General features: G+C 45.9%; 1 protein-coding gene across 3 annotated transcripts in view; it reads right to left on the bottom strand.

Annotated features, from left to right (window-relative positions):
* Window positions 1-27,222, bottom strand: part of LOC114873768 — an 81,346-nt gene that overhangs the window by 36,332 nt on the left and 17,792 nt on the right. For all 3 annotated transcript variants that reach the window (XM_029182425.2, XM_029182423.2, XM_029182424.2), the window contains exon 3: window positions 23,493-26,977. In XM_029182425.2, coding sequence (XP_029038258.2) covers window positions 23,493-26,977 — 3,485 coding nt within the window. The remainder of the gene's footprint in view (window positions 1-23,492; window positions 26,978-27,222) is intronic.

Here is a 27,222-nt window from a genome sequence, read left to right as displayed (position 1 = left end):
AACAGAACCGATAAACGACACAATTATTTCAATCGTTCCATGTCGTTTAACGCAATATCAGATACTTTAACAGATAGTTATTCTCGGATTATTGCTGCCCGTCTGACGTAACGAACCCGTCTAATTTCCATAGTTGTCACCGGCTCATGTCCTGTTTCCGTGAACGGGAAATCACGTGTTTCCACACTTGTTTTTCCACGCCATTCAATTAGTCGCGGAAACGGCCTCGAATTTCGTAACGTCTTCGTTATGTAAAAAGGTGTTTTCGGTGGGAGAAAAAACTCGGCACATGTTACGTGGTAATTAAGGTGTTAATTATACTGATAATAATGCTACAGCATCATTCAGAAGTATCCAAGTTTAGGAAAATAAAACTGAATAATTAAATTAAGCGCACTCAAGTGTTGATGCCTTGAAATGTTTAATCCGAACAATCTTTCTGTTTAAAAAATCAATTATTTTTCTTATAATCCTTTTAATTGTAATTTACTATAAGGCAGATCGACGTTGACGTTTTAATCAGGCTGCGCGGTACACTTTTAGAGAAATGCAAATTCACTCAGCGAAGATATAATTTATGTAGATGATGATAACTGGTATAATTTACTTTAGCCCATCATCGGTACAGGCTATAATAAGATCGGCGGAAATTATATCTCGTAATTTAATTAAAGCCGCGTATCGTTACGTTGGTGAATCGTTGCTACGCGTAATAAGATCGTTCTAAAAGGGTGTTTAATTTGTCGAGATCCAATCTTCGATCTGAATCATGTGTCGTAATCGTATGATCTATTCTCTAATACTTTCTACGATAATAACAGATTATGAATGCATTATTGCGAATACACGGTTTCTTAGATTTTTTGAAAACGAATACCAATCCGAATATTCAATTTAAGCAAACGAGATAATTATCGAGTACCGAGGCATCTTTTTCCCTAAAATCTTCATTTTGCACAGAGAAACTGCACATTAACCTTGTCACTTAACTAAACAACCGACCATTTAGCTCGACTTTCCAAGTGGTTCGCGAAAAAGGTCGAGCGTGTCAGAGGAACAATCAACGGGAGCAGCAGTTGCTCGCCAGGGCAGCCCTATTAATTACCGTTAATCGCGGCGATTAATCGTGCCACTCTCGTGCCATCTCGGTATGAATTACTATGTTACGATCCGTGTAGCCGTAATTCACTGTCGCCGGTGCACGAGTTATCGTTTCTTATCGAGCAAACGCCAACTAACCACTGTTGCTTCTCTCGTCCATTGTCCTTCCGCCGGTGTACCGGTCGAAGGGGATGCCGATGTCTCGCATAAATCGCGAAAATTAACGCTGTTACGCGCAATGGAACGCGAGCAGATTTTCCTTGGCGATAGCACGCGATCTCGGCGAAAGGAAAAGTAGTCTTCCGGGTAAATCGAGCGTTCTCTGACCAGCTGACACAGTCGACCAACGCGTTACGTGAAAACCTCGCGAGCGTACTTTTCAAGGAGTTCCACTGATTGCGTGGAAACAGGTAATTCGTGTCTAACACGCGGACTAATTCCTTCTGACCTGTTGCTAGTCTGCAAATATGAAATTTCTACGCCTACTCCATCCGTTCGGAGACGATCAGCCATGAAAATACACCAATTACCTTTACTTCCACAGTTAATTAATTGCACGTATTAAGTCCACAGCGTGTACGAAATATATCTTTTCTGTAGTGATCTTAAGAAATAAATGAGAATATCGAATGTCCTATCATTTTGTAGTTATTCATCTGTCAATAGTGTCAGAGCGGAAGGCGTTTCATTTATCTACGATATTAATGCATTTATTTTACCAAAGGTATAAGGAAAAAAAAGAAAACCTTTGGAATAAAAGGAAAGAAAGAAAAGCGACAGGCAAAGGCGTAGAGGGAAGCAGAGGGTGGAGGAAGAAGAATCGAAGGACTCTGGTGGCATGGAAAAAGGGAAGCCCCGGTGAAGTGGAGTAAATGTCAACGGTTAATTGCGAGTACCTCGACTAATATATGCGTTCTTACTAGAATGGCCTCTGCTCAGGGCTATTTCACGGCACGTACGAACACGTTGGAAGCTGCCCACGGAGTATTGCCACTGTAAATCAATCGACAGAGGCTTTACAAGGCGGCTACGGTTGTACACGTGGTGTTTAATTAAACCATTATTCGCCAGTTCAACGTAAACTGCTGTCCGAATGACGAAACGCCGATAAATAAGCGGTCGCTTGTGCCATAATTAGCGCGTATATCTAGTTACGCCTCTCTTAAGCAAATTCAATGTCTCATTGAATAATTTTAATCCTTTTTTTCTCCTTATCTATTTCGGTTCATAACGATTGAAAAGTATAATATTCTAGTAGCGATTTTCTTCTACTGTAGGTACAACTCTTTCGATGAAGAAATACTGTACAGAGGATCTATATAACACTGTAATATATCTCTTTGACGTTTCTATCTATTCAATATGTATACGTATCAACGATACCATGATGCGGCATCATGATTACAGTGTTGACCAAACGATACATCGAAGCAATCGTGAAAACTGGATCGACCAATGGATGACCTTTTTTTCCAGGATACAATTTATCTTTGCGCGGAAGATCGAACGATCTCTATTCATAAATCTATATTCCCGATGGTATTTAAAGTTGAAGAAAATCAAACCACTCCTCTACGTGAATTCCCATTAATCTCCGATGGCCGGCTGATTGAAAATAGTTTGACGTTTGAATCACGAGCGGCGGAAAGGGCCTAGCGGATTATCCTTTACTTTAATGAGCAACCAAGTTTATTATCCCGTTTAACGATTAGAGACGCTTGATAAACCGATTGAAAATCCTCGCTGCCCAGTTAGAAGATAAGGCGAACGAACGAACGAACGGTTGCTCGCTTTCCAAACAGGGACCGGGACCATCTCGTGGCTCTTTGTGTGCCTTCGAGCAGAAAACCAGCAGGAGAACACGACCAGTCTTTGAACGTGAACTTGTTGTAACTTCCGTATTCCTGTATCCCCGATATACCGTACGTGTCCCTAACTATAATGTATAACACCGTAATACGCGTAACAGTGATTCTGGACGAAGAACTTTAACGAGTAGGTTCGCTCTAATAGAAAGACTGGACCAAGATATCTTAAAATTGATGTTTCAAGCAGAATTTACACTGGGTGAGGAAGATGACCTGTCTTGGATAGTCTTCCTTTCCCTCACCCCCAGGATCTGGCAGGATAAAAGCGAAATTGTATTTAATACGGTCATGGAATGAGTGCTAATTTAATTATCAAAGCTCCATATGGATAACGCTCTTATTATGGGTTTCCTTGAACACGCTTTCTCTGAACTTCTATTTCACACTTCTCTGACAGGAGTTCCCGTTCGAGTCAGTGATTCTGATGAGTCAGTACGTAAGTAAATGCAGCACCTTGTCTCTCTTCCTCCTATTTCCTGACCTTTCCACGAGCACGTTGCCCACAACCAGTCTAATTCGTCTACAAGAAACTTTCGCTTTTCTCTCCTATCCTCTTCACTTTTACTTTTTCATTTTCCGTTCAACGAGGCAGTTTGATCGATCGTTTGTCACAGCTACTTTCTAGTAGATTGTTCCATTAGCGATAGAAAATAAATGAAACGATGTATCTGTTCTTCGTTAGAATGTAACACACAATCCTTTGCCTCTTTTCGCTCGAAATGAACAAAGATTGTTGCGTAACGGAGAAATAAAGACGAATACGGTTTCGTGAAAAGTTTCCAAAGTAAGAACAAATAGGACACGCGTTGTTTACACGAGCTTTCTTCATTGTCTTCAGAAAGCACGTCCACGTGTAATGGTGCATGCACCTCGCAGGGAGGATAGACAATAACGTGCCGGTTATTATTCCGTTTTCAATTGCAACGCAGAGGCAGCCGTGGATAATAATAGAAAGTACACCGGTGTCGTGTCGCAGTGAACAATTCGCCTCGAAGCGAGGCGGGGGTGGACTTTGATATCAAAACTATGACGAAAGAAAATGTTTTATCGCTCGATAGGAATTTCACGGGGAAATCGATGGAATGCTACTTGTACGTTGCTCGTACAATTAAAATCTTTCATGTATATCTAGTTTCGGTCGAAAGAATTTCAAGCATCGAGAGAATAAGCGAATTTTCTAAATTGAAGAGAATGTACGGAGGAAGGTGTAACGTTCTTTCCATTCCAAACAGGACAACCTTGCAGGGCAGAAACATATCACGTGGGTGTTACTGCCGAGACGAGGTTTCGACTCTTGGGACGCAATAGCCAGAGTTGGGCGAGGTCGTGGTAGGTCGTTCGGTCCGTACAACGGCTCGATGCGAGATAAAGGTAGTCTCGTACGAAACCGAAAGGCACGGATATAAGTTCAATTTATAAACCGTCCCGGGTATGGCATTCTTTCCTAAAGGTAAAAGTCATGCGAAACCTGCCCTCTAATTGCTATACAACGGAGCCTGACTTGTACGTACAATACGCGAGCGTGTCTAGTAATTCAATTAACCCTTTGAAGGCCAGCGGTACGTATTTGTACCACCTTTTTATTTTTCCAACATGTGAGTACTTTTCAGACTCTCGGCATTCAAAGTTATATAATTTTCATGGAAGGGTTAAATTTTTGCCATTTCTTAATCCACGAATTTTCTTTCGATAACAAGAAACGGTCTTTTGTAAATGATTCACCCAGTAGATCGACGTGGAATTCCATCCAAAGATGGTGCACCTAACTTCAGACACGAGGACAATCGTTTACGACTATCATGGATACCCAGGAGAGGTAAGAACGACAAATTCCGTTGCAGTAGGCGGATCGGTCGTTACGTCGATGCACTCTATGCATCTCATCCGCTGGCCGAGATGCGTGTCTTTATTTCTCGTTGCACGCCTCCGCGAGTATCTTTCGTTCTGTCCCGAGCCATTCGCGTATTGTTTCTTTCCAGGTGTCCAGGTGTTCGTCCAGGAGGAAGTTCACTGGGTTAACATCTATAGCGTAGAAAATGCACTCGGATAACTTTCAATTTCACGAGAAACACGTTGGCTGTCGCGCAGTCGTCCGACGAATCGTCCATTCGTTTCACTTTCGAGCCTTAACGTTAATAACGAATCTGTTTGCTGCATCAACAATGTCTCTATTCCCTGGGGTTATTTCAAACCGAGAGTCCTCGGACCAACATCGGGGGAGGTGGAAAGCCTGACGCGAGTACGCGTCGTAAATCCGCACCTTCTTCGAGTTACACGTAATATAAGCATATACTGCTAGCATGAGTTACCGTATCATCATCTAGCGTTCCGCGAACGCGTAACGAACCCACCGACACGAATTAATCGTACTGCATATACGTACAAAGGGTGTACCACGTGCACCGAGTCGTGTGCCATGGTGTGCGGGCACTTGTACCACGGTATCACGGTGAAAACGAAACCGATATCTCTGCAGGATCAGCAGACCGAGGCTAGAGGTCACCCGCGAAGGGAATTGCTTTATTTAATAAGCCGCGGAGGAAGGACGTTAATAAAGCGGCCAGAGATAAATAATATGGAAAGGTAAGCCGTTCACGTGTCTTTCATTTCCCCTCCCCAAAGCCCCCCTTAACCTCCTACTTTTCCACCATGTATATACTTGCACCATCGGTTGGCCAATCGTTGAATGTTCTCCACTGAACGTGAACGGAGCGAACGAAAATAAAACGAGACATTTTCCCTTTTTTTTCTTTTTACTTTTCTTTAAGATCCACTTGTCTACGAACACCATTACCGGACCCGGTCGTTTCGAACGGCTGATAATTATCGATGGTAATTCGTGTCAGTTTATGGGGTTAACTTTACGTCGTACTTGCCGGATAATAAATAGCGTGTCGAACAGCGTGTTAAGCGAGAGCTTTTCCACTACTGTCCGACGATTTTGCAACTTCTGTGACACGTGTTTATAGATTGATCTTGAGCGTGTAACTAATGGTGTTTCGTAAAAAATTACTGGTTTTGAGTAATGTTCCTTCCATCGAGCCGAGGAAACGTTTAATGGTACCAAATAAATCTAACAGACGGACGTTATAATTAAACGTAAAAATTAACTTTTTATATTAAGTTCGATCTCCTAAGGAGACATTGACGAATTAAATCGAATAAACGGCATCGTTTACGGTACTCAAACAATTACCCTAACGTCTCTACGTTTACGCGAACATAAAGAGGTACACGATCATAAAGACACGTGGTAAACACCGTACACTGATACGGACCTGTACACGGTACCATTTACAGTGGTGTGTCTTTACTGGTGAACGGTGCCCGGTCTAACGTTACAACGCAGGTGAAGGCAATATCGAAAGTACGGTGCCGTTTTGTTTGCACAGCGAATTTGTACCGTGTGAACGAACATCGAGAGAGTCAAGTGATTCTATTCTAGAGTCCACCGGGTTCGATCGTTGTTTAACGATTTTTCACATAACGCGCCGATGTATACGTATACCTAGGCATCGGTTAGAAAAATCTTCGGAGGTCCGTGCAGGTGCAACCAGATGAATAGATACGTGTGGGTGAAGGTAAAATTCGAGACGGAAAGGTAGGCGTTCGGTTGCTCAATAACCATCTGACGTAGTTGGTTCGATTAGAAGTTTGCAGAAGGATTTTTAAACTCTTTGAATGATCAAGGTGGGGTCGGTCAGGAATCGTGATTTTTTTTTTCTTCTTCTATTCGATAACTCTTTTGAATAATATCTGCACCCCGACAAACGAGACGATAATGTTTATTCATGCATAATACGAGCAACGAGCGTGCTTCGCTGTCCAAAGGCGATGTTTCAAGTTGTAAGCTAAAAATGGAACGAACGACTGTCTGGTAACGAAACGAGCCACTCGCAACACGGAATGTAGGTGAATCGGAGAACAGGAAAAATACTTAGACCGGAGCTGCATGGTCGGTCAATAAACTGGAATTAATTCATCGGTGAATTTTTCCTATCACGATGATGCATAGGTTACGCGAACGATAAATTACATAAGAAATCCTATTCAGGCTAATTAATTACTTAAATAAATTCATGCAGAGAGATATCGCGCGAAACGAGGGGGCTCCTTCTTCTCCATTCGTGATTCACCTTCATTAATTTCCATCTAAATATCCTGTAACTTCGAGCAACTAGCGTATACCCATGAATAATCGTGCGTTGTCGTTCATTTTTCTTGAATCGTTTATGTTACGCTGGTTCGTGGTACAAATTCTAAAATAGAAAAACAGCTTGTCTATTGATTCAAGGGATTTACGATTCCTTCTCTTCGGTGCTTTCACGAAAAAAAGGAGACGATTACGAAACGAACATATTTACGATTTCTTTGTTCGAGAACACAAAGAGTTACAGCGAATAAGATGAATCATAATCGAGCATAGAGAATGTAAAATAGATTCGGGAATCTAGGGAACCGTGTAGGGTTTCGATTCACTTTCGATTTCTTTAAAGCTTTCTAAAGCTTTCGAATCGACGCAAAATTCTTATTACGAAACTCCCGTGTTTCGTTACGCACGCTGTAGGAATCATATTGCTCCTTTATGTCCCGTTCTGCTCCAAAACGGGTTGATTTCTCCGAGTAGCTAAAAAGTTGCGTGGCTTCCCACCGTTCAGATCGCAACCGGGCACACGTGCGTTTCATTTTTCACTTCAGGAAGGAAGTTTCCAAGCTTTCGCGATCCCTGTCCATCGGCCGCGGAACGTGAACGGAACGCTTGAATGGAGAATGAAGAAATCCTTTCCCACGAGAACGATGCATGTTTGACGTAACGTTCGAGCGGTTGCAGAAATGAATTTTATCGTTGCTGCGAAGCTGAACCGGCGATCGACGCATAGCAAGGACGATCGTTAAAAGTTACATGAAATGATCTCGCGTCACGGTTATTAACTCGGCCGGGGTTCGTTCGACGATCTCTAGCAAACGGACGCGAAATAATATGCAATTAGGACGTCGAGCCGGCAAGTGACAGAGGCTGAATTAACATCGGATAGTCGGCATAGCGAACGCGCAACTCGCATACCGATAGCACACCGGGAACGGATTCGATCTATCGGAGCCGAGGCAGAGGGCAGTATACAGGTCGTAATTAAAGGACTGATCTATCGATCCTCTCGGATCTGTCGACACGCGGGACGGCTACCTGTGCCAGACAGAGGGCTACCAACACACTCGTGTAAATATTGCACACGTGCATCGTAGATTACGTACCGTGGCCTGTGTACACACACAGTGGCCATATATGGTGCACCAGACGTTAGTGGTCAGTACCCGGCGTGTATGGTGATGGTAAAGCGGTGCCACCATCTTTATCTCGGTCACGGCGACTCCGTGAAAGTGAGAGCCGTTTCTCCCCGATGCTCTTCGGCTACCTGCGAGTACGCATTTATCCAGACGATTCCCCTTCGTTTGCCACGACTCTCTCTTCTCCTTCCCCTTCATTTACCCTTTTTCTTTTCGTCACTTTTCGTCAGCCAAAATCTGGGTCGCGGAGCACCGGTCGTTCCAGTTCGATTTGTAAATGGAACTCAGGTGACGACGAGGAATGGAACTTAAATTTCGTTAACAAGTATTTATCAACGCGAGGTTGTCTAAGTTTTTAGACTATTTTTAAGTGGGTGCCAGGCAGGCCCGTCAACGAGAAAGTTTCCCTCCACGGTCGGAGGAGAAACTTTGAATTTTCCCCCAATAAACGGAAGGGTACCCAAGCCAACTCTTTATCGTAACCCTTTGGGAGTGAATGGGGACGGAATGGGGAGCACCGATGATCGATACCAAATGGAAAATTCGAATTGAAAAATGATAGCAGCGAGACGAATCGATCAGCCAACGAACACAGCCTCCTTGTTATCGTTGTACTCTCGCGTACACGTATGTTCCTCGGTCTATTTTCTTCGTTTTATCGCGCGATCCCACGGCTTCCATGCGTCCGTATCCGGTCGATTCGTCGTGGCAACTTGACACACGTCCATACGTGTCACTGTGCCTGGATACGCGTCGCGTGTATCCAGCTTCGCCCCTACGCTCCTTCCCTATCGTCTTAACGGCGACATGAAATATACGGAGAAATCGATTCACCGATCGATCTTAATGATCCAGGTGAACGTAGGCAAAAGGAAAACCCGCGTCCACGCGGCCGACCACGGGAAATAACTCGGCAGGATCATCGTAAGCGATCCTGACAAAAGGAAATACGTGTAACGTCGTTGATCATTTTCTACGACGTTCCGATCGGTTCGTCGCGTCATAGATTTATCTGAGATCAACGTGTAATGTCGCGATTACGGTTATAAATGGCTTGTTGCGCGATGCGTTAAACGCTCGGCAATCTTCGGGACTGTTGGACATAGGGGCGGCTGGAATCGCGGAATTACGAGTCTCTGTTCGTGACGCACTGACGGTCGAGTTTTAATGAAACGTTGAAAGGATTTTGCTGTTCACCGAGTGGTTCAGTTTGAAAAAGAAATGAAAAAAAATCACCGCCGAGTGGATAGGCATTTGATCTTCTCCCTTGTAAATTCTCAAGTAATCCGATCGCTGGAGAATCGTAATGTTGGATGGGAGAAGGACTTCGGAACACGCAGACCTTCTTTGCATAAAACGTACAGGAAGATTTTTCATTATTTTATAAAGTTAATCTTCACTGCCTGATTGAACGAGGAAAGTATAATATTTGAAAAGAAAATTAAAGAACCGAATCCACGACTAAAAGTGATTCCTCTGTCCATTCGAGTAGCGAAACAGATCGTTACTCTCCTTTTCACTTTCACGCGATGTATTATCAAGTAATAATGATCGGTGTATTACGGAGATGGCCAGCCGGCTGATCGACAGAATGCGCGTGGAATCGTTAAAAAGTACAAGAAATATTCGATGGAGAAAATAAGGAAAACGAATCCGCGCTTCGTCGAGTCTCGAAGCTAATAGTTAGCGAGCAGATCCTTCACAGACCAATATCGAATCGCCAACCTCGCCCCGTACGATCGGGTATATACTTTAATTGAACGATCGTAATCAGCTAATGGCGAAGAATTAATAATTCTATGGAAAGAAGCCGGTCTGGCGAATAAGCAGGATATATAACCAGTCGCGGTTGATTCTCATGGGATAGTCTTTGCAGACATTAAACCGATGAATCATACTTTTTCTAGTTACTGCCAATTCAGCGAGTCTGCGAAGAAGAATTCAGTTGATACGATGAAGACTAGGTTTCAGCCTGAATGGCAATATCATGATAAATATAGTAAAACATCAATTATCTGGTTAAATAGAACATCGTTAGTACACCATTCTAAATTGACTCTACATATGGAATTCGCTCTTTAATTGGATACCTCAGAAATCCTAATCCGTCTTGACAAAGATTTCGAAAGTTGCACCATTTTGCACTCGTTGGATTATTGATAATGATAATGCTAGTAAGAAAAAATGAATTGATTTAATATAAGAAACACTGAAACATTAAAATTTATTTAACCTACTTCCAATAGCACTTGTCCGCGATTCGCGATATATTCTACTTTCGCAAAGGCTATTTGTACACATTCGTATTCCCTGTAACATGGCAGTGATTTAAAGCGTGCCGGGGCAGAAAGTAGCACGTTCCACGTGCGTGTGATTGAAACGTTATTAAATGTTAACTGTCCCTTCGAGTCATAACAACGGACTTCGTAAACGTTTCGCTTGTACCGCTTGTAAATTATCATTACTGTGAAAATTTACGACTATCCCGTCGATCGATGGAGGCGAAATTTTTTCTCGATCGGTCCTCTGTTAATATCGCAACCTTCGTGTTTGCGCATAAACGAGGAGAACAATAGCTCGGCTCTCTCGAGGGATAGCTGCCCGTGGAAAGGTGGGTCCCTGATCTACCACGCCTAGGTGGGAGCCGACCTTATAGCCAGGTGAGAAAAACGCCGTTTTAAATCGCATGGGCGCGGGTGCCACGGTGTTACACTTCAGCTAGCCGTTCTATCATTAGACACCGAGATCTGTAACACGAGACACGAGAACCGAGTGCAACAGAATCGCTTCTCAAACTGTTACGTTGCCGCGAATTGTTGCGGTACGCATTATTCGCCAACACCTGAACACTTCCCAGACTTCAATGCTGAGAAGTTTATTCATTCTCGGTGTAACTCGAGATTTTGAATTAGGTAACCGAGGTAGTTCTCGTAATCCAGGTGATCCGGACTGATCTAGACGAATAAATTTCTTAACATTTTACCATGGTACACTTCCGTTTCGGATTTTGCCTTTCATCCTGGCGTTCACAGTCGAGTAACGAGACGTATTCGTCAAAAATAATGTTGATTTTTTCGGATTCAAAGGATTCCGGCTCGCGGCAGAGTTCAGAAGGTTAAGAAAGACTTCATCGCTTCCAGATAGAAGGCCGTATTTACCGGTTGTCCATCAAAAGCCAACCTCTAACAAATATAATACCTCTTCAATCATGAAACTTGTCAGATATGCTGTACGTATCAATTTTCAATTGAAACATCATTTGGAAAAAAAAAAAGAAAGCCGTGCAAATTATCCACGCAACTCATCTTTTTCACGGCTTCAAGACGTTCGATATTGTCTGCCGTTCGATCTTAGTACATACAACGGGATAATAAAATCCTTGGGTACCAGTTCTTTTAAACGAGCTTCTAGGAAATGAAAAGGGAGTTCGATATCCTGCATCTGTCGCGGGCCAATAGGTGAAAATTTTTAAAGAAACGATCGTATGCTCGAAAACGATGACACGTTCGGTGATTGGCTGAAATTGATTAATTGCTCGGCGAGATGAATCTCGTTTCGCTCGATTCGTTTCTCGGCGATGAACTTCTCTAACGCAGCCGTAGAAACCGGAACGAAAGAGACACCGGTGTCAGTCGAGCAAGAAATAGAAGGGAGAGAAGAAAAAGGTCGGTCACAGAGGGAGAACGAAACGGAAAGTGAACTGTACGGTGTGGTGTGGTGTGGGTGTAGCAGAGGTTGTGGCACCGAGTACCTTGGCTACGGTATGTACCCTCTCGACTCTCTATATCCGTGCACACTCCCTCGTATACCTTCTCTCTTCTCCATCTTTTTCTCATACCTGATACCTTTCCCTCTTCTCTCTGTTCGCAACGTTCGCTATGCCAGCAGAGACGCTGGCGCCTGCGGCGATTGCACACGGCACAGGTGTCCGCTCGCATTATGCCCGGCATACGGTACCATGACGTCGCCATAGTGAACACCAAGCGACGTTGTAATTTGTAAATTACATCTTGCTCTTGCCAGAATCAAAAAGGATCAAGAGAAAAGAAAGATTCATGATGTTCGCAAAGGATGTTTTTAATGGGAGTCAATGAACTCGTGGTGGTCGAGGAAAGGGTTAATAATACGAAAATATTTTATCTTCGTCTATCAAGTTTCAATAGGTTCCCACCTCGATAATTAACGAAGAAAAATAAGATCTACCGCGACAAATTTATTTTCCTTCCACCACCCAACGAGCGACGCGGTCTGCCTTCCGGTTATGATAATAGGTCACCGGAGGCCGATGCTACCAGCGAAGAGAGAGACTGGATAGCTCGTTGGAAACGCAGAAACCCATCGAGCAGCTGATCTTATCGGGAGCAAACGTTTGCTCGAGTTGCCGGACGGTCGCGAGATCATGAATGGAGCCGATCCACGTCTTCCTACATTGATTAGAAACGATTTCTAGAACGAAGACGCGAAGAGCAAAGCGCGATTAATCGAGCCGTGGAAAATATCTGGGAACGCGTAGGAGCGAAACAGGTTATTTTTCAACATCGTGTCACTGGACTCGTCACCAGAGTGATTTTAATGAGTCACATCGCGACGCGTTTGCATAATATCGCAGTAAGAAGAAACGCAGCGAGGGGAAAATCACCGTCCGGTTAGGCTAATTGAACAGCGGCGAGAGAAAGACGCGTGGAGCGATGATTACGAGAGGAATAAAATCCGCGGTGAAAATAGAGATCACGCTGCTCAGATTTGAGATAAACGTTGCTGATTGCCAACTGTCGTCTTTTTCTTCGCGGAAAGGAATCGATGGGCGGTTGATTTCGCATAAACTGCGAACCGATTGGAAACAATTATGAACGATACAACGGGAGTGATTCGCGAATTCTAGGAAATCATTGGGTTGCTTTCTGAAAGATGATCGCAGCGTGCGTCCCGCAACGTAGGCGCGATAATGAACGGTGCACGCGAACGGACACAACAATCTTTGTAATTTATTGATTGCACGCTATCGGACACACCAATTCCACCGATATTTCGACACGCTTCTCTACGAGTTTAATAAAGCACCAACGGTATTTGCACAATAATCTTACGTAACGCAGCGTGTGTCCCGTGTAGCAATTTAATCGGCAAACTGCAGGAAAAGTGAAATCAAACGAATTAGCTGCAACGAACGAAGCGACGCGGACGCTTGTGCAACTCGGGAAAATCGTTCTCACGAAAATTATTATTATTATCGGGAAAAATGAAAGACATTCTCGGTGAAATTCTAAGAAAGAAATTCGCCAACGTTCGCGTAAATTGAACCGGATTCTGTTCGGCTTTCAGCGAATCCTCTCTGTTTGCATGACCGAAGCAGCATGAGAAGAAGAAGAGGGCTTCTTCAGAATGAAAGGAACGGCGAACGAGCGTGCAATTTCCTCGATGTATTAACAAGGGGCAGTCGGCGAGCCGCGTTACTTAGGGCAGACGTGCATTTACGATTAGTTTCGAGAGGCACGCAACGGAATTCGAGCGAATCCTCTAGCTAGGAACGCCTCGCATTCTAGTGACCGCGCGGTACTTTCCTTGCCATTCTCTCCGGCTAGAAATAGTGGAAACGCATCGAAAATGTGTCTCCATTAACGTCACGCAGAGTTTCGAATCGTCCGTTTCGCTGGATGAAAATCGCGTTTGATCGACGTGGCAATTTGCTAAGTTCTGCATCGAAGAAAAAACGAAGCTCTTAACGTTGCAAGAGATCGAGATCAATGGTCTCCGATCTCTGATTTACCGACAAGAATTCCTTGAGAATTCCGTGTATTATAATGATAACCTCCACGCGGTTGCGACATTCTGGTTATGGTAATCGGATAGCAATACAAAAAGAGAAACTTAATTGCTCTTAGCGGTGATACGATTTCAATCTACCAGCAGCCTCTATCTCTTTGCGCGTAATCGGTACTGCTTTCGAACGCCAAATGATTCGATTATACCGATTACGAGTTCTACTCCCAGGTGTCATTCGTATAATACAGACGTATTTCCAAGCCACAGAAATAAAATCTTCTAAAATCGGTACAAAGCTGAGTTTTATTTTAAACCCATCTCCAACACCATCTCTTTTCTCAATTATACTTGCAGGAAAGCATCTATTCTTTCAATTAGACTTCCAGAAAGTAGTCCACGATAGCTTCGATTAAAGAGGAGAAGAACTTCCAGTAGAAACGAAGTCATCGAACCCGTGACACAGAGACTCTAATTCATAATTAGTCGAGTCACACGGTTGAGGTATCAGACGGCTGCTATGTATTTTCCCTGGCACGTGAGCCTGGCGCGAAACAAAGCCTGAGAAAGCGAACCTATCTCCGTTTCGAATGCTGCTCCACAATCTGGCGCATTCCACGAGAACCACCAGCACGGCGGCTGCATTCATAATCGTAGCATTTATTCTCTTTCTCTCTTCTTTTTACCCATCATTTTTCCTCTGCCCAACAAGAGTAACAAACTCGTTCGGGTGGTCGAAAATTCCCATCATCTTGGGGATTTTTCTATTCTGTATTTCGTTTCTAGACAACCGTCGTATCTTCCCTGTACATAGATACCTTGCGCCTCGTCTCTCGTTGCAGCACGATTGTTTGCCTTTCGCAATCGGCTGCCTCCTCAAAGTTATTCAGTCCACTTCCAATATGGAGAAGTGGACAAGTGGCGCAACAACCGTACTCGTCTCGTTCGAGTGGTCCTCTTCGGTGTCCTCGCGTTTCTATTGCACGCGGCTATCCTCAGATGGGCAATTTCGTTCCTATGAACATCGTGACAGAAGTGATTCTATAAAGAAAAAAAATATTGTTTCTCCATCTGCTAAATCGCTCAAAGTTTCTCGATCCTAAAGACTTCTGTCAAATTCCTATTTCCTTTGTTAGAGAGAGAGAGACAGAGAGAAGATCGGTTTGCAATTCATGAAGCACGCATCTATCGACTTCTAATAGCGAAGAAGACAATGGACAACGGCAGCAGGTTATGGGTCTCCTGGATACCTGATCCCACGACCTTGCGAAGTGGGTCGCGCAACGGGCAAACAGACGATTATGTTCAGTCAAACATGCACGAGCGTAATCTACGTGCAGCACACTTAACATACACGGAAGAAAACGGCATAGATTGTATCTATGTGATCTCACGGGACCCAGTGACAGTCCATAACCGCGGATACTTTTCGCGGGAACGTCGATCGTGCCAGCCGATAGACGACGCGTTCTTCGATCTTCACAATGATCCTTGTTAAGAGACCTTGCTATGAAATCACGACTTCTTTGTTGTTTCCAAGATTTTTTAATCTTTCGACTCCGTCGGTATTTGGAAATTTTTCTTCTTGTCAATTTCTCAGCTACGATTGACGCGTACCATAAGTCATTTACCTGGTAGAGGGTGGATGGATTCAAAGCGTGCACGCGGAAGATGGTGCAATATATGGTTGGCAAGTATTTAAAATATCATAACGGAATGGTGGAGTGAAAGGAGGATCGAGGATCCATTCGAAACGAGCCTTCTCCTCTCGTTCTCGTTTTCGCGCGCGATTTATCAACTTCAATGGCTGTGGATCGGTGAAAAGACTCGGTATCACCTTAGCAACGGCTGGTGTACCAATGTTCCCGAGGGTTCACCGACACGAGTGATCTATTTACGGACCGTTGGGCGCGAACGTGTAACGAGATTACGTTGTCAGACGGGCTAACAAAGTGCGGGGCGGGAAACAGGGCCGTGAGTTGATAAAACTTGCGACGTCCTTGCTGCTGGACACGTTTTAAGCTCGATCTTTATGATCGATAATAAATATGGAAAATAATAGTGAAATCCGATCGAAACTTTAACTACGGTAGCTCTGATAACTTCCTCGCTATTTAATTCCAAGTTGGAAAGGCTATTTCGAGGAATCGAAATTTTTTCGCGGTTCCCGCGGCACGTGTAGAATGCTTACCGTAGAAAATACAGACGACAGGCGTGCAAGGAACTGGTAAGTAATAGGTTACAGTCGATCGTAGTATCGACGTGTAATGTATACGAGTGGTATTGTGCCACCGTTTGCCAGCAGTGGTTGTGGACCACCCACACGAGACCACGGTGTTCTCGTAACAACATTCTCTTGGCTAATTACATAACCAGCCGTCTCCGACCTTCTCAACTTCAGGTGGACCGACAAAGTTACTCTCGGCTGGAAGATGGATAACCGTTCACCACGACAGTTTCATCGTTTTCATCGCACATGCATTAGTACTAATGATGATAATCAGTTGCGGATGACTCGTAACAGCGGCTCTGATTATCATAATTGCATGCGCCGCGTACGGGTAGACTTCGAAACCCTCCTTCGTTACCGTTTCAATAAACGTTACGTTTCATTTGCCGAAGAATTAATCTTCTATAGGGTATTAACTGTTTTACTGATAATTATCCGTGCGCCGTTATTCATAGAATTCCACGAAAATTTTCAACTACTCTTGGATATTTACATAATAATTCTATCTGACTTTCTAAAATATGCTAGATAACTAACAGACACGAACTACTTGAAAATTAACCCTGTCAGTCAGCAATGATTGACGTCGTTTCAAAGGAATCGAGCAGTGTCAATCATTTACGTGCGATTGCTAATCAAACTGTTAATCTTACATGACAGAACGGAAGAAAGACAGGTGACTCTAGAGTATAGAAACATAACGATTGCTCATTCATCAATTTTCCTTTGTTAACCTTATTTCTGCTTCGCTGTCCTATCGATACGCATGCCTACGCGTTTCTATTTAAAAAGATCCTGATTATGGCTGCTCTTATTAGCGATTACCGATAACCGATCACATTGATGGAGAAAGTAACGAGGTAAGCAAGATGCTTCGCAGAATACTCTCGCTGTTAATATCTGTCGATCGAACGGCGATACGTGCCTTCTCCGAGAAAGGAAGATTATGTAGCAAACCGAACGAACGAGATCGACCACTATTCATAAAAGGTCGATCACCATTTGCAGAAGGTAGCCGTGCTCTATACCGTATATTGATATTGGCCTGTATAGGTATAATTCACCGTAAGTAGAAAGACTGACAAGCGCCGGTGACGAAGAAAGAAGCAATTAAACGCGTCGCGTAACACGATTTCCGAATACGGTATCGAAGGTCTCGCGATTGAAATTGTTTACGCATCGGCAAGGTTTCTGCCCATCTCGAGGCTAGTTTCATCAATGGACAGCCATATTTTATTTAGCCCCGAGATCCATAGCTACGAGGTCACGAGTATTGAGAAACGCCGCGTTGCCTTCGTATCGGTATTTGCAGATCGCTAAGCTTCGCGATATCATTACACCGTCGGGCAAAACGATGATCACTCATCTTGAATCCACAGCGAAAAGTTATGACAGAACGATGGTATAATGGCTGTCGAAGCGATGGCGCGAAAAATTCGCTCGCGAAAGTGGCCTCTCGATCGGGATAGACGGCGGGCAGCTCGATCGAACAAACGCTTTTTCAACATACATGCTAGCAGTCTGGTCGAACGAAGCTTTAAGATCATTAATCGCTCGTTCCCGTAATTAATTGCTTCTAACCGGCACGCTGATCAGCATGGGACCGTGCTGTGTACACCCCGCGGAGGGAAATCTCGGCGCACACGTCGCTCTGTCTCTTCCACCAGGATTTCTCGTAATCCTTCGACGTGTAATTTACCGAGCCTCGTCTTCGCGAGAATCCTGGCCTCGTTGAAATTACATCGAAAGGGTAGGATTGCCGGACAGAGTCCGCTAAACGAGAAGACGAAGAATCTGACAGTTTGCTACGAAAAACCAGGATGGATCATTTTTTTTACTTTTTTTTTCTTGAAGAATTAAGAAATATTTCAGCAAGTCTTAATTGAATCAAAAGATTTTTGCGAAACGTAAAAACGCGTTCGTGCGCTGTTTGACCTTTTCAATTGGCAAATCCGTAATTTCACGAATTTCGGGATAAATCAAGTGGCATTTTAAGGAATTCAACTCCTTTGCCAAATTCTTGCCGACAAACGCCTCTGGTAATGAGAAGAAAAACATTGCAGAGAAAAAGGTAGAAACAAGCGCGAGAAATCGTGCGCGCTCCATAAACAGAGAAATCATTCTCCGCGTTCACGAGGGTTTCGAGCGTATCTGAATCGGCTCGCGCCTCGCGGAGCGATGCATCGAGCGTGTTCCACGCTTATTTGGCGAATCGAGTAGCTACTTGTCGCGTCATTACGCTCGGTAACGGTAAACGGCGTGCACATCGGTAAGTTCGTCGAGTTTACGCGGGCTGGAAGGCGTGGAAAGCGATCGGTATACGGTCGGATATGCAAATCCGGGCCCGGATCGCGGTCCACGACTGGTGAAACCCGCTTTAAAACGGAGCGAGAGGGTGTAACGCAGAAATTGGAAAGCGGCCGGCGAATATTCGCGAGCGATTTGCACTCGCTGCTTACACGCTTCCAGATACCTATGTATTTGCCTACCTGCCTGTCGGCTGCTAACAGATATCCCGAGATACGATTTCGCGTGAGAAGAGATATCCGCGCCTACGTGATACACCTACAGTTAAACCTACGGGGACGATTGATGATTTTATTCCGGAAATATCGACGAGCGATATGGTTGCGACGATGAGCAATATTTATCGCGAGTAGGCCTTTTTTTGGCGGCACGATAATGGAATGAAAATAATTAATACATATAAATTGAGAATTTCTCCGTACAATATCGGCCAAGAAATTTCCATGCACGTAACCGTTATCCATACTGATCCGAATCAAACAATGAAGCAAACGAGCGAACATACGGTAACAATGAAATTCCCAGGTTAATTCATCGCCCACGCTAATTTAATCCATCCGCTGGCACACCGTTTGAACAAGCCACGAACAGAGGAGATCGAGGTTGTTGCAGAAAACTCGGCTAGCCGAGTTTTCCCAGGCTCGGTTCGGGAAGACTTCTGGCCGAGGAAAGCGTTCCTTTCAACGAACGAACTCAGAGCGAAACGAATCGGACTGGCATCTCTCAGGGCTATCAACGGTACCGTGCGGCTATCCAGCAGGATGTTACACGGTCAGTTTCGTATACAAACAAGAGGAAGAAAGATGCAAGCGAGCGTTATGCGATCTAGCGGAAGGTTTCCGTGATGGCACACCGTGGCTCTAAGATGCAGCCCGCGAGCTGGAGATATCAATAAATAACCTATCAGGCAATATTATCTCAACGGTTTTATGCCCCGTGGTACGGGGAATGCGATCCAATTCTTACATGCTCTACCGGCTCCTTTCCTCTACACCAGCCACACAATCGCTTTCGCCTCCGCGAGCGGAGATGCGAATGATCCGCCTACCATAAAGCAAGCGCATCTAACACCCATAGCTTCACGGAAGACGCCTTCCACTCTTCGTGTCCCTCGATTCTACCCTTCCATCCATCAGCATTTTTCCCCAACACCATTTCTTATGATTTCATTTTATCCATCCGGAAATTACCTAATCCAGAAATAAATTCCTAAAGCTGCGATATCATTTGAATTGGTCAAGGTGTTCGTAAGATTCATCTAAACAGAGAGAGAGACTGACGAGTCACGCTCCGTCGAATTCAACTGATCCACCGAAATCGTCGATCGCGTCACGATACATAACCGCGAACAGGGCCGTGATAGGTGAGCTAATAAATCGTAATAATCCCGACGTACGTCGGTGCAGCGTGCAGGCAAATGCCATTAGCGTGAACTTTCGATGAAAACGGGATACGAGCTGGTGGCGGCGGCGGTGCACACGCCGCAGCCTGGTTGTACGTGCGCGTGTAGGTCAGCCTGTGGGTGCAATGCCGACGAGGTGTGGGCTTTGCATACCGCAGATCTCCGACCAACGAACTGATCCTTTCAGCGTGCAAGTTGGAGAGCACACCGAGGGTGTGTCTAACGCGGTGCACTTGCTCCGCGCACCTCTACATCATGAATTTTTTATAGATAGCCAGAGGGAAAGTGTCTCTAAACGATCGGTCAGCGAGGCGGAAGCTCTTATCGATGACGAAAAATTTGATTTGGAAAATGATTAATAAATGAAAGAATTTAATATTTCGAAGGGTTTCCTCCGCTAAGAACTTTGCTAGTCGCCAGAATTTAATGTAGGAATGAAAATATCTAACGATAAGCTAATTCAATCCTCGAGACTGTCGAATAAACTACCTGTTTCCTGTCACGAGCCTCGAACTATCCGAACAATCCCAGCGATCATACACCGATTCACGTGCACCTAGTCGGCAAGGTTAATTCCCGCGGCTAGAACGGCTCGCACCGTCAGCCATGCGCGATTCTTGCTGCGATAACTTTTTTAACCAGACATCTCGCTACGTGGAATAGTCGCAGCGCATTAGACACGCCCTGCATATGCATGCACGCGCGGATGCAGGCCTGCACCACTCTCGTGCTTGAGTTTTCATGGAATCTGCTCGCTGTGGAATGCCGCGGGTCACCACCGTTGAGTGATTTCACCTGGTCGACCAGATTCCCGCTAGCGTGTATCTCTGCTTTCGAACCGCGCGTATTCCTTGCGTTTAATATTGCCCACCGAACCAATATCTAGCATGGCATACAGACACGGGAATTTTCGAAAAGCCATTAGAGACTTAATAAAAATAAGAAGAAACAGGTACTCGTAACTCGAGAGATCCGACAGCCAAAATGATTCGTTCGATGACTGTCGAAAAATGTTGATCGAGTCTCTACCGTGGAATCCACGCGAAATCGAAGAGGTTCCATTCGTTTTACGGCTATTTATTATTAATTATCCGAGTGAAGGAAAACGCGCCGGACGGGATTCTGGCTTCTCCTCGATTGTCCACTTACGAGGGAGTTAATGGCTCTTTTTTGCCCGCGACTCTCTTTCCTCGTCCTTTCTTTCTCCATTGCACATGAATGAATATCGTGAAAACACCGTCGAAGGTAGACCGCAATAAAGAGTTACGTGTGTGCGTGCCTTTTGCAGCTGGGCGTGAATCGGTCGGGTTATTATTGGCGTTCGTACCGCGTGGGTGTCCGGCTACGAGCCAGCGATTCCAGCTTCGAGCGAGACACATTAAAGTTAAGTACTATTTGATCAATTCGTCGCGAGCGATATCTGGTCACCTGCTGGGGTGTACGTTGTGCAACAACATTTCAAATCCTGTCTCGAGATTATCCGCTTTACAAGATTGCCTTTAATTACTGTCATATCTTCAAACAGTGTTAAAGGATTAACATCAAGAAACGATAAATTGGAATCGAGATTTTTTTAAGATTTCCTAAAATCTTCACTAACTACAGTTCTATCTAAATTGTTTAGAAATCTTTTATCTAACAAGCCCGAGTATTTAATGTCATCGTTAAGAGTGTAAAATATCTTTCAATTATAGATAAAGTAATTCCATCGGTTGCGTTTCGATTCGAAGATATCTATGCTGGCATACAAAGTTTTCCCAGCATAGAACCGCGTCCCGTTCCAGTGTTCCTTGGCTGCCGGAACTTAGGCGAGCCGTTGTTTCAGGTAAACGTAAGACCCTTAGAAACCGGAAGCATTCGATAATTGGGATCTCATACCGTTCTCCAGTGCACGGTTGCGTCACGCCTAACTGTACACAAGCGAGTGGAAAGTATCCGTACCGGTAAGACGGTATACCGGCGAGGATCGCACTCCGCCCACGCGGTAGAAAACGTTTTCCGGAGCGTTTGTCACGGCAACGTTGTGTGGAAACGTGGCCACGCGAACGCCGCAACCTTAGCCATGTTTTCGTATGCTTTTTCGAACGGTTCGCTAACCACGTTAAAACTAAACATACGATACAGCTTGACCGAAGCGAAACACCATCCGTAAATTGTATTAAATTAAATCGTATGCTTTGGAATACAGTTGTTATGGTGCACCGCGTCAGATTATTTTGCATCTCGAGAAAATTTGAAATCAGATTTTAAGCCGTAAAATAATTGAAGAAACGAGAGGAGATTTCCTCGTGTACCGTTCATCTGCGAGAAGATGGCTCGCGATATAGAAGAGAGGCAATGGAGGATCTTCGTTTGCTCCGCCTGACCCCACTCTTAATGTCTATCTTAATCCCCACCCATAAATTCCGGAGGCTATGCCACCGCTTTGAAATCATCGTCGCCGCATCGCTCTGATCCAATCACACTTGACCACCATTTGTTTTCTTCGCCAAGCGATTCGACCAACTACGAAAATACTTGTGACGCGAAGCAGGGATATCGGATAGTGGGGGAATAGATCCCGATAAGTTTCAGCCATGCCATCTTCACGCAGACGAACAGTACCTAACCGTTTCATAATTCATCAAGAAGAAACGAAACGAAACGAAACGAAACACTTGGTTTCCTCGTTGAAGAGAAAAAGCCCTCGATCGATTCCCTTGGTCGTCGTCTAATTCAATCGAAACACCATTACAATAGCCGGTAATGTCTTCTGGCGAGCGAAGCAGCGAGACGGTGATGCAATCGCTCGTCCATAAAATCGTCGGGGCTCCGACTATCTAATCTGCCGGAGGTGGCGACTAGCAACGATAATTGTTTCACGCCGTTTTACAAGTTTCGCGTCGGTGAAACGATCGACCGGCGCAGCAGGGAATCGTTTTCTTTCACTAAAGATTTCGCAAACCAGGATACGTAGCTACGTATCGACGTTTCTTTGCTCTGAATGGGAAAGATTAACGGCCGCACGCAGATCGTTGCTTATACAAACCCGATGAAAAACAAGTAACAATGGTAAACGCGGTGAAAGACACCGGTTAAGTCCATTTGCATGCTCTCACGGTGGGTGGAAAGGTGGTGGTGTTGCGAAACGCGTGGCCAGGTTTCGCGATCGGAACAGGTGGGTTATACCAGGCGAATTAGCGGCGTAACCTGAATTTCCAACGGTCCACGATTAATGATCTCGTTCGCGTACTCGGCCACCGAGTACTCTTGTTGCCTTTGGATTTTTATCGTAATCTTTTTACCCGACCGCGTAATGCGTTTTTCGTGTCCGACGTAATCCATGCTAGACTGCCTCTCGTTACGTCCTTTTATTATGCATTGTGTATCGACTCGCCAGGTGCAGCCGTAACGTGGTTGCGCAACCGTTAATAATCGCGCGAAGATTGTTGGAAGGCTGGCAAGATTTTACGAAACGTTTTCCTACGGTTCCTTTTGTCAAAGTCAACGCGACTTCGTGCGATAAAAATATGAAATGATAAAAAAATAAAAATCCTACCTGATTGATGTCACTGCCCAGATCCCGTGCGCTTTTGGCGCTTCTCAGCTGATCACCACGGTACTCTCTGTACCTCATCGTCACCTCGTCATCCGTGAGAGCGCCGCTGCTGCTGCTCCTCGCGTTCTTCCTGTTCTTCTCCTCCTTCGCTTTCTTCTCCTTCTTGCTGAACAGTTGCTTCACCTTGCTCATAGTGCCACTTTTCTTCGCCGCCTTCTTCTCGTACTTTTTATCAGCACCGGACGGCGGTTTCGCGGTCACCGGCGGCGACTTCGAGACGTCGTTCGAATATTTCTCGTACTTCCGCTGCTCGGACGGAGTGAGATTCATGTTACGATCGGTGTGCTTTCGTTCCTGTTTGATGAACTGCCTGGTGACGAACCCCTCGTCCTCGGACTCGATCTGTTCCCGTCGATCGACCTCCTGCGAGTCGCGTCTATAGTCGTTCTCGATGCCGGAATCAGCCAGACGATCCTTGCGGTCGGAATCGCTCAATCGAGTTTCCCGATGACGGCGTTCGATGTGCGTTCTGGTTTCCTGTCTGGCGTGTCTGGATTTGCCACCCTCGTGGTAAGCCCTTGGTGGCCTGGGCGGACTTTCGTCAAAGGGCTCGAGTCTGTTGACGATCGTCTTGGCGCGGCTACTGTCCCTGGTGTCGGAATCGTCGAAGTAATCTAACCGATTGCGCGATCGTCGCAGAGGTTTCTTCGGGTCTTCGTCCAGTTTTCGATGCTCCTTTCGTAGGGTGCGCAAATTCTCGTCGTAACGAGCCTCGCAACGGATCGAGTCCCTGGCCGTGGTGTCGGAATCGTAGCGACTCGAATTGTAACCACCTCTGTCGGTGCGTATCCTGGGCGGAGAACTGTCGTAATCATCGTGAACCGGATGTTTGCTGCTCGTATACCGTTGAGTGGTACGCGTCTCTTTATAGTACTTGGACTCTAGTTGGCTGCTGGTCAATTGCGAGATATCGGTATCGTAATCGTCGTTCGGCCCCTCCCGTAAGCTGTCCAAGTGCCGTTTCGCGAACGGCGACCTCTCCTTTCGACCGTTCATCTCCCTCGCGTTCACGTAGTCCCCGTGGCTGGTCAGGTTCTCGTGAGATCTGGTCGTGTACTCGCTCCTCAACGCCCTGACGCGCGCGTTTTCACCGACTTCGTCGAGCCTTTGCGTCGATTTACTCATTCCACGTATCGACTCCAAGTTCTTCTTCTTAGGTAGATACGGATCTCTCGGCCGAACGTCGCGATCGAGAAAGTCGTCGCTCTTCGAGAGGGACTTCCTCTCGTTACCGGTGAATTTTTTGGCGATTATCGGAGACGAGAGGACGTCATCTCTGGGCTCGCTACGAAAACGATGAACGACGGCAGTCCCTTCCGGATGTAAAGGGGTCGATTTATAGGGACTGCTTGAACTTCCGGGGGTTTGGTATCGTTCCTCGGGGCTGGTCCTGCTTCTGTCGCTTAGAAACGGCTTGAAATCGTCCGCGTATCCTTTGTGCGTTCGCGTCTCCACGATGTACTTGTCCCCGTACTTGTCCGTTCTGGTTTCTACTTTGTAACCGTCCCTCGGTTTCGCGTCGATGTAACCATCGGTAGGGATTTTGTTGGTGATCTTCTTTTCGTAGCCGTACACTTTTCCATTGTCCTCGTGCATCTCTTTCTCGAAGATGTACTTTTCACCGTTGCTGTTCGTACGGGTCTCGGTGATGTAGGTGTCCGTGTAACGTTTCGGAGAGGCGACGCGATTCGGCGTAACCGGGGACGGTACGATCGGCTTATCGATGATCTCGTGTTCGGACGATTTCTTAATCGGCACGTTCGCGGTGTTCTTCGCGGCGAACATCTCGTCGGCCAGCAGCCTCGATTTGATCCTCGACTCGAGCAGGTCGCGTCTCGCGCTAAGTTCCGACGTCTTGTTCGATATCCCGGACTGCGTTTGCCTCGCGGTGGCAAATTCATTGTTCTCCCGTTGTCTGGCATCTGTGCCGTCCGCTCTGCCTCTACCGGAAGCGTCGACGAACACCGTGGACGTGTACTTTTCCGGCTTGTCGTAGAGACGTCGATCGATCTCGTCGAACTCGTGGCGACGTTTCGTGTCCGCGTTCCTGGACGCGTAATCTTGCGCGGCAGGGTAATGAGCGGGAAATCGAGCGGAAGCGTTTTTCCTCTCCTCCTCGTATCTCGATTTAAACGCGTTAATTTCGTTGTTGCGCCTCAGATCGCTGCTGTAAGAGTAATCGGTCCTGCGATACTCCTTCTCCGCGGGACTGTTCTCGCGGGACGAATCCTTTCTCTCGAGGCCGAGTCCCTCGTCGCTGTCCGAGTGACTTCTCTGAGCCTTCTTCTTATCGGTCTGCACCTGAGCGTAAATCACGTTCGTCTGCGGAGGCGGCGGGCTGCAAGAGGACTCGTTCGGTCTGGTGTAGGAGAACGGTCGATTGTTGTTGTGACCGAATCCGGGCCCGGGCGAGACCATCGTTCTGGTCAGCTGCGGCGGGGGCGAGCGATCGCTGGATAATCGGTGAATCATCTTGTGTATCGTTGACTCTTCGCCGCGTTGCTGGAGATCGTATCGGCTGCTGTGCAGCATGCTACTCGTACCGACCTTGTCTACTTCGTCGAGTCCGGTGTCGTTTGCCGGTGAACGGCTACGCTGCCGTCCTACCTTCTCCTCTTTCCTTTCTTCCTCTTCCCCGCCTCTTCCGATCTTGTTATCGTCTTCTAGCTGGATAGGTATGCGTCTCACGATTCCCCCCTTCTTCTCTCCACCCTTGGCCGATATCGATTCCTTGCCGACGTTCACTTCCGTCTCTATCACCACTTCGACATCGGTTTCCTCCTGTTTCGACTTCTTCGCCTCCGGTCTGCTGCTGTTATTCTCGTCGGTTGACACCGCGCCGAAGTAGAACGGTTGCTGATCGACGTGTGGCGACGCTTCGATGATCGGGGACAATGGTTTTTTCGCCCGACTACCACCGAGATACGATCCTTCGCTCTCGCTGCCGCTTCTCTTGCGATGCGATCGCGACGAACTGGCCGCGTCGCTCGCGCTACGACCAACCGGCTTTCTCTTTCTCTCGAGCTTCGGTGAGAAGAATCTCGCCAACGAGCTTTTCAGCTTTTTCGTACTCGCATCGCTCGCGCTCCTCTCCAATGCCTTCTTCTTCTTCGAGTTTGGCGGTGGATCGACGAGGTAACCGCTGGTGGTAGCGCCGATTTCCTCGCTCCTACGTCTCACATCGAGTGGCAGTTCCGGTCTCTTCTTGTTGCGACGCGCCGGCAATGTGCTGAACCGACCTGGCAATCGTCTGTTGTCGTGGGCGATGCAGTGAAGGCTGCCCGCTTGTTGAAGCACCAGGGCCGCCTCCTGTGCTAGGTCCTCCTTGCTTCGCGATCCTATACTCTCTTTGTGCACCGGGGTGGCGATCAACCTGCCTTCGCCATCTCCTACCAGTGCCGCAGTCACGCGGGGCGCTTCACGTTCTGCAACAGCCACATCGTTTCGTCATTTCAACCGAAAGTTTCCACCGATACCGTACAGTGTTAAGCAGCCAGTTGAAAGAGATAATTAATTTTACATTAAACTTGAGAGTATTTCATTAAAAAAATTTCCCTCGCTTCAAATTTCTTTTAACACCCTCTATATTAAAACTCGCGTCACTGATTATACGAAGAAACGCTAAGAATAACGCTAACGTTTTACGATTAGAAATTTTATAGCGAACACT

Source organism: Osmia bicornis, chromosome 11 (assembly GCF_907164935.1).
Source record: "Osmia bicornis bicornis chromosome 11, iOsmBic2.1, whole genome shotgun sequence".
NCBI lineage: Eukaryota > Metazoa > Arthropoda > Insecta > Hymenoptera > Megachilidae > Osmia > Osmia bicornis.
Note: the sequence above shows the minus strand (reverse complement) of the source record. Positions and strands in the feature narration are given on the sequence as shown.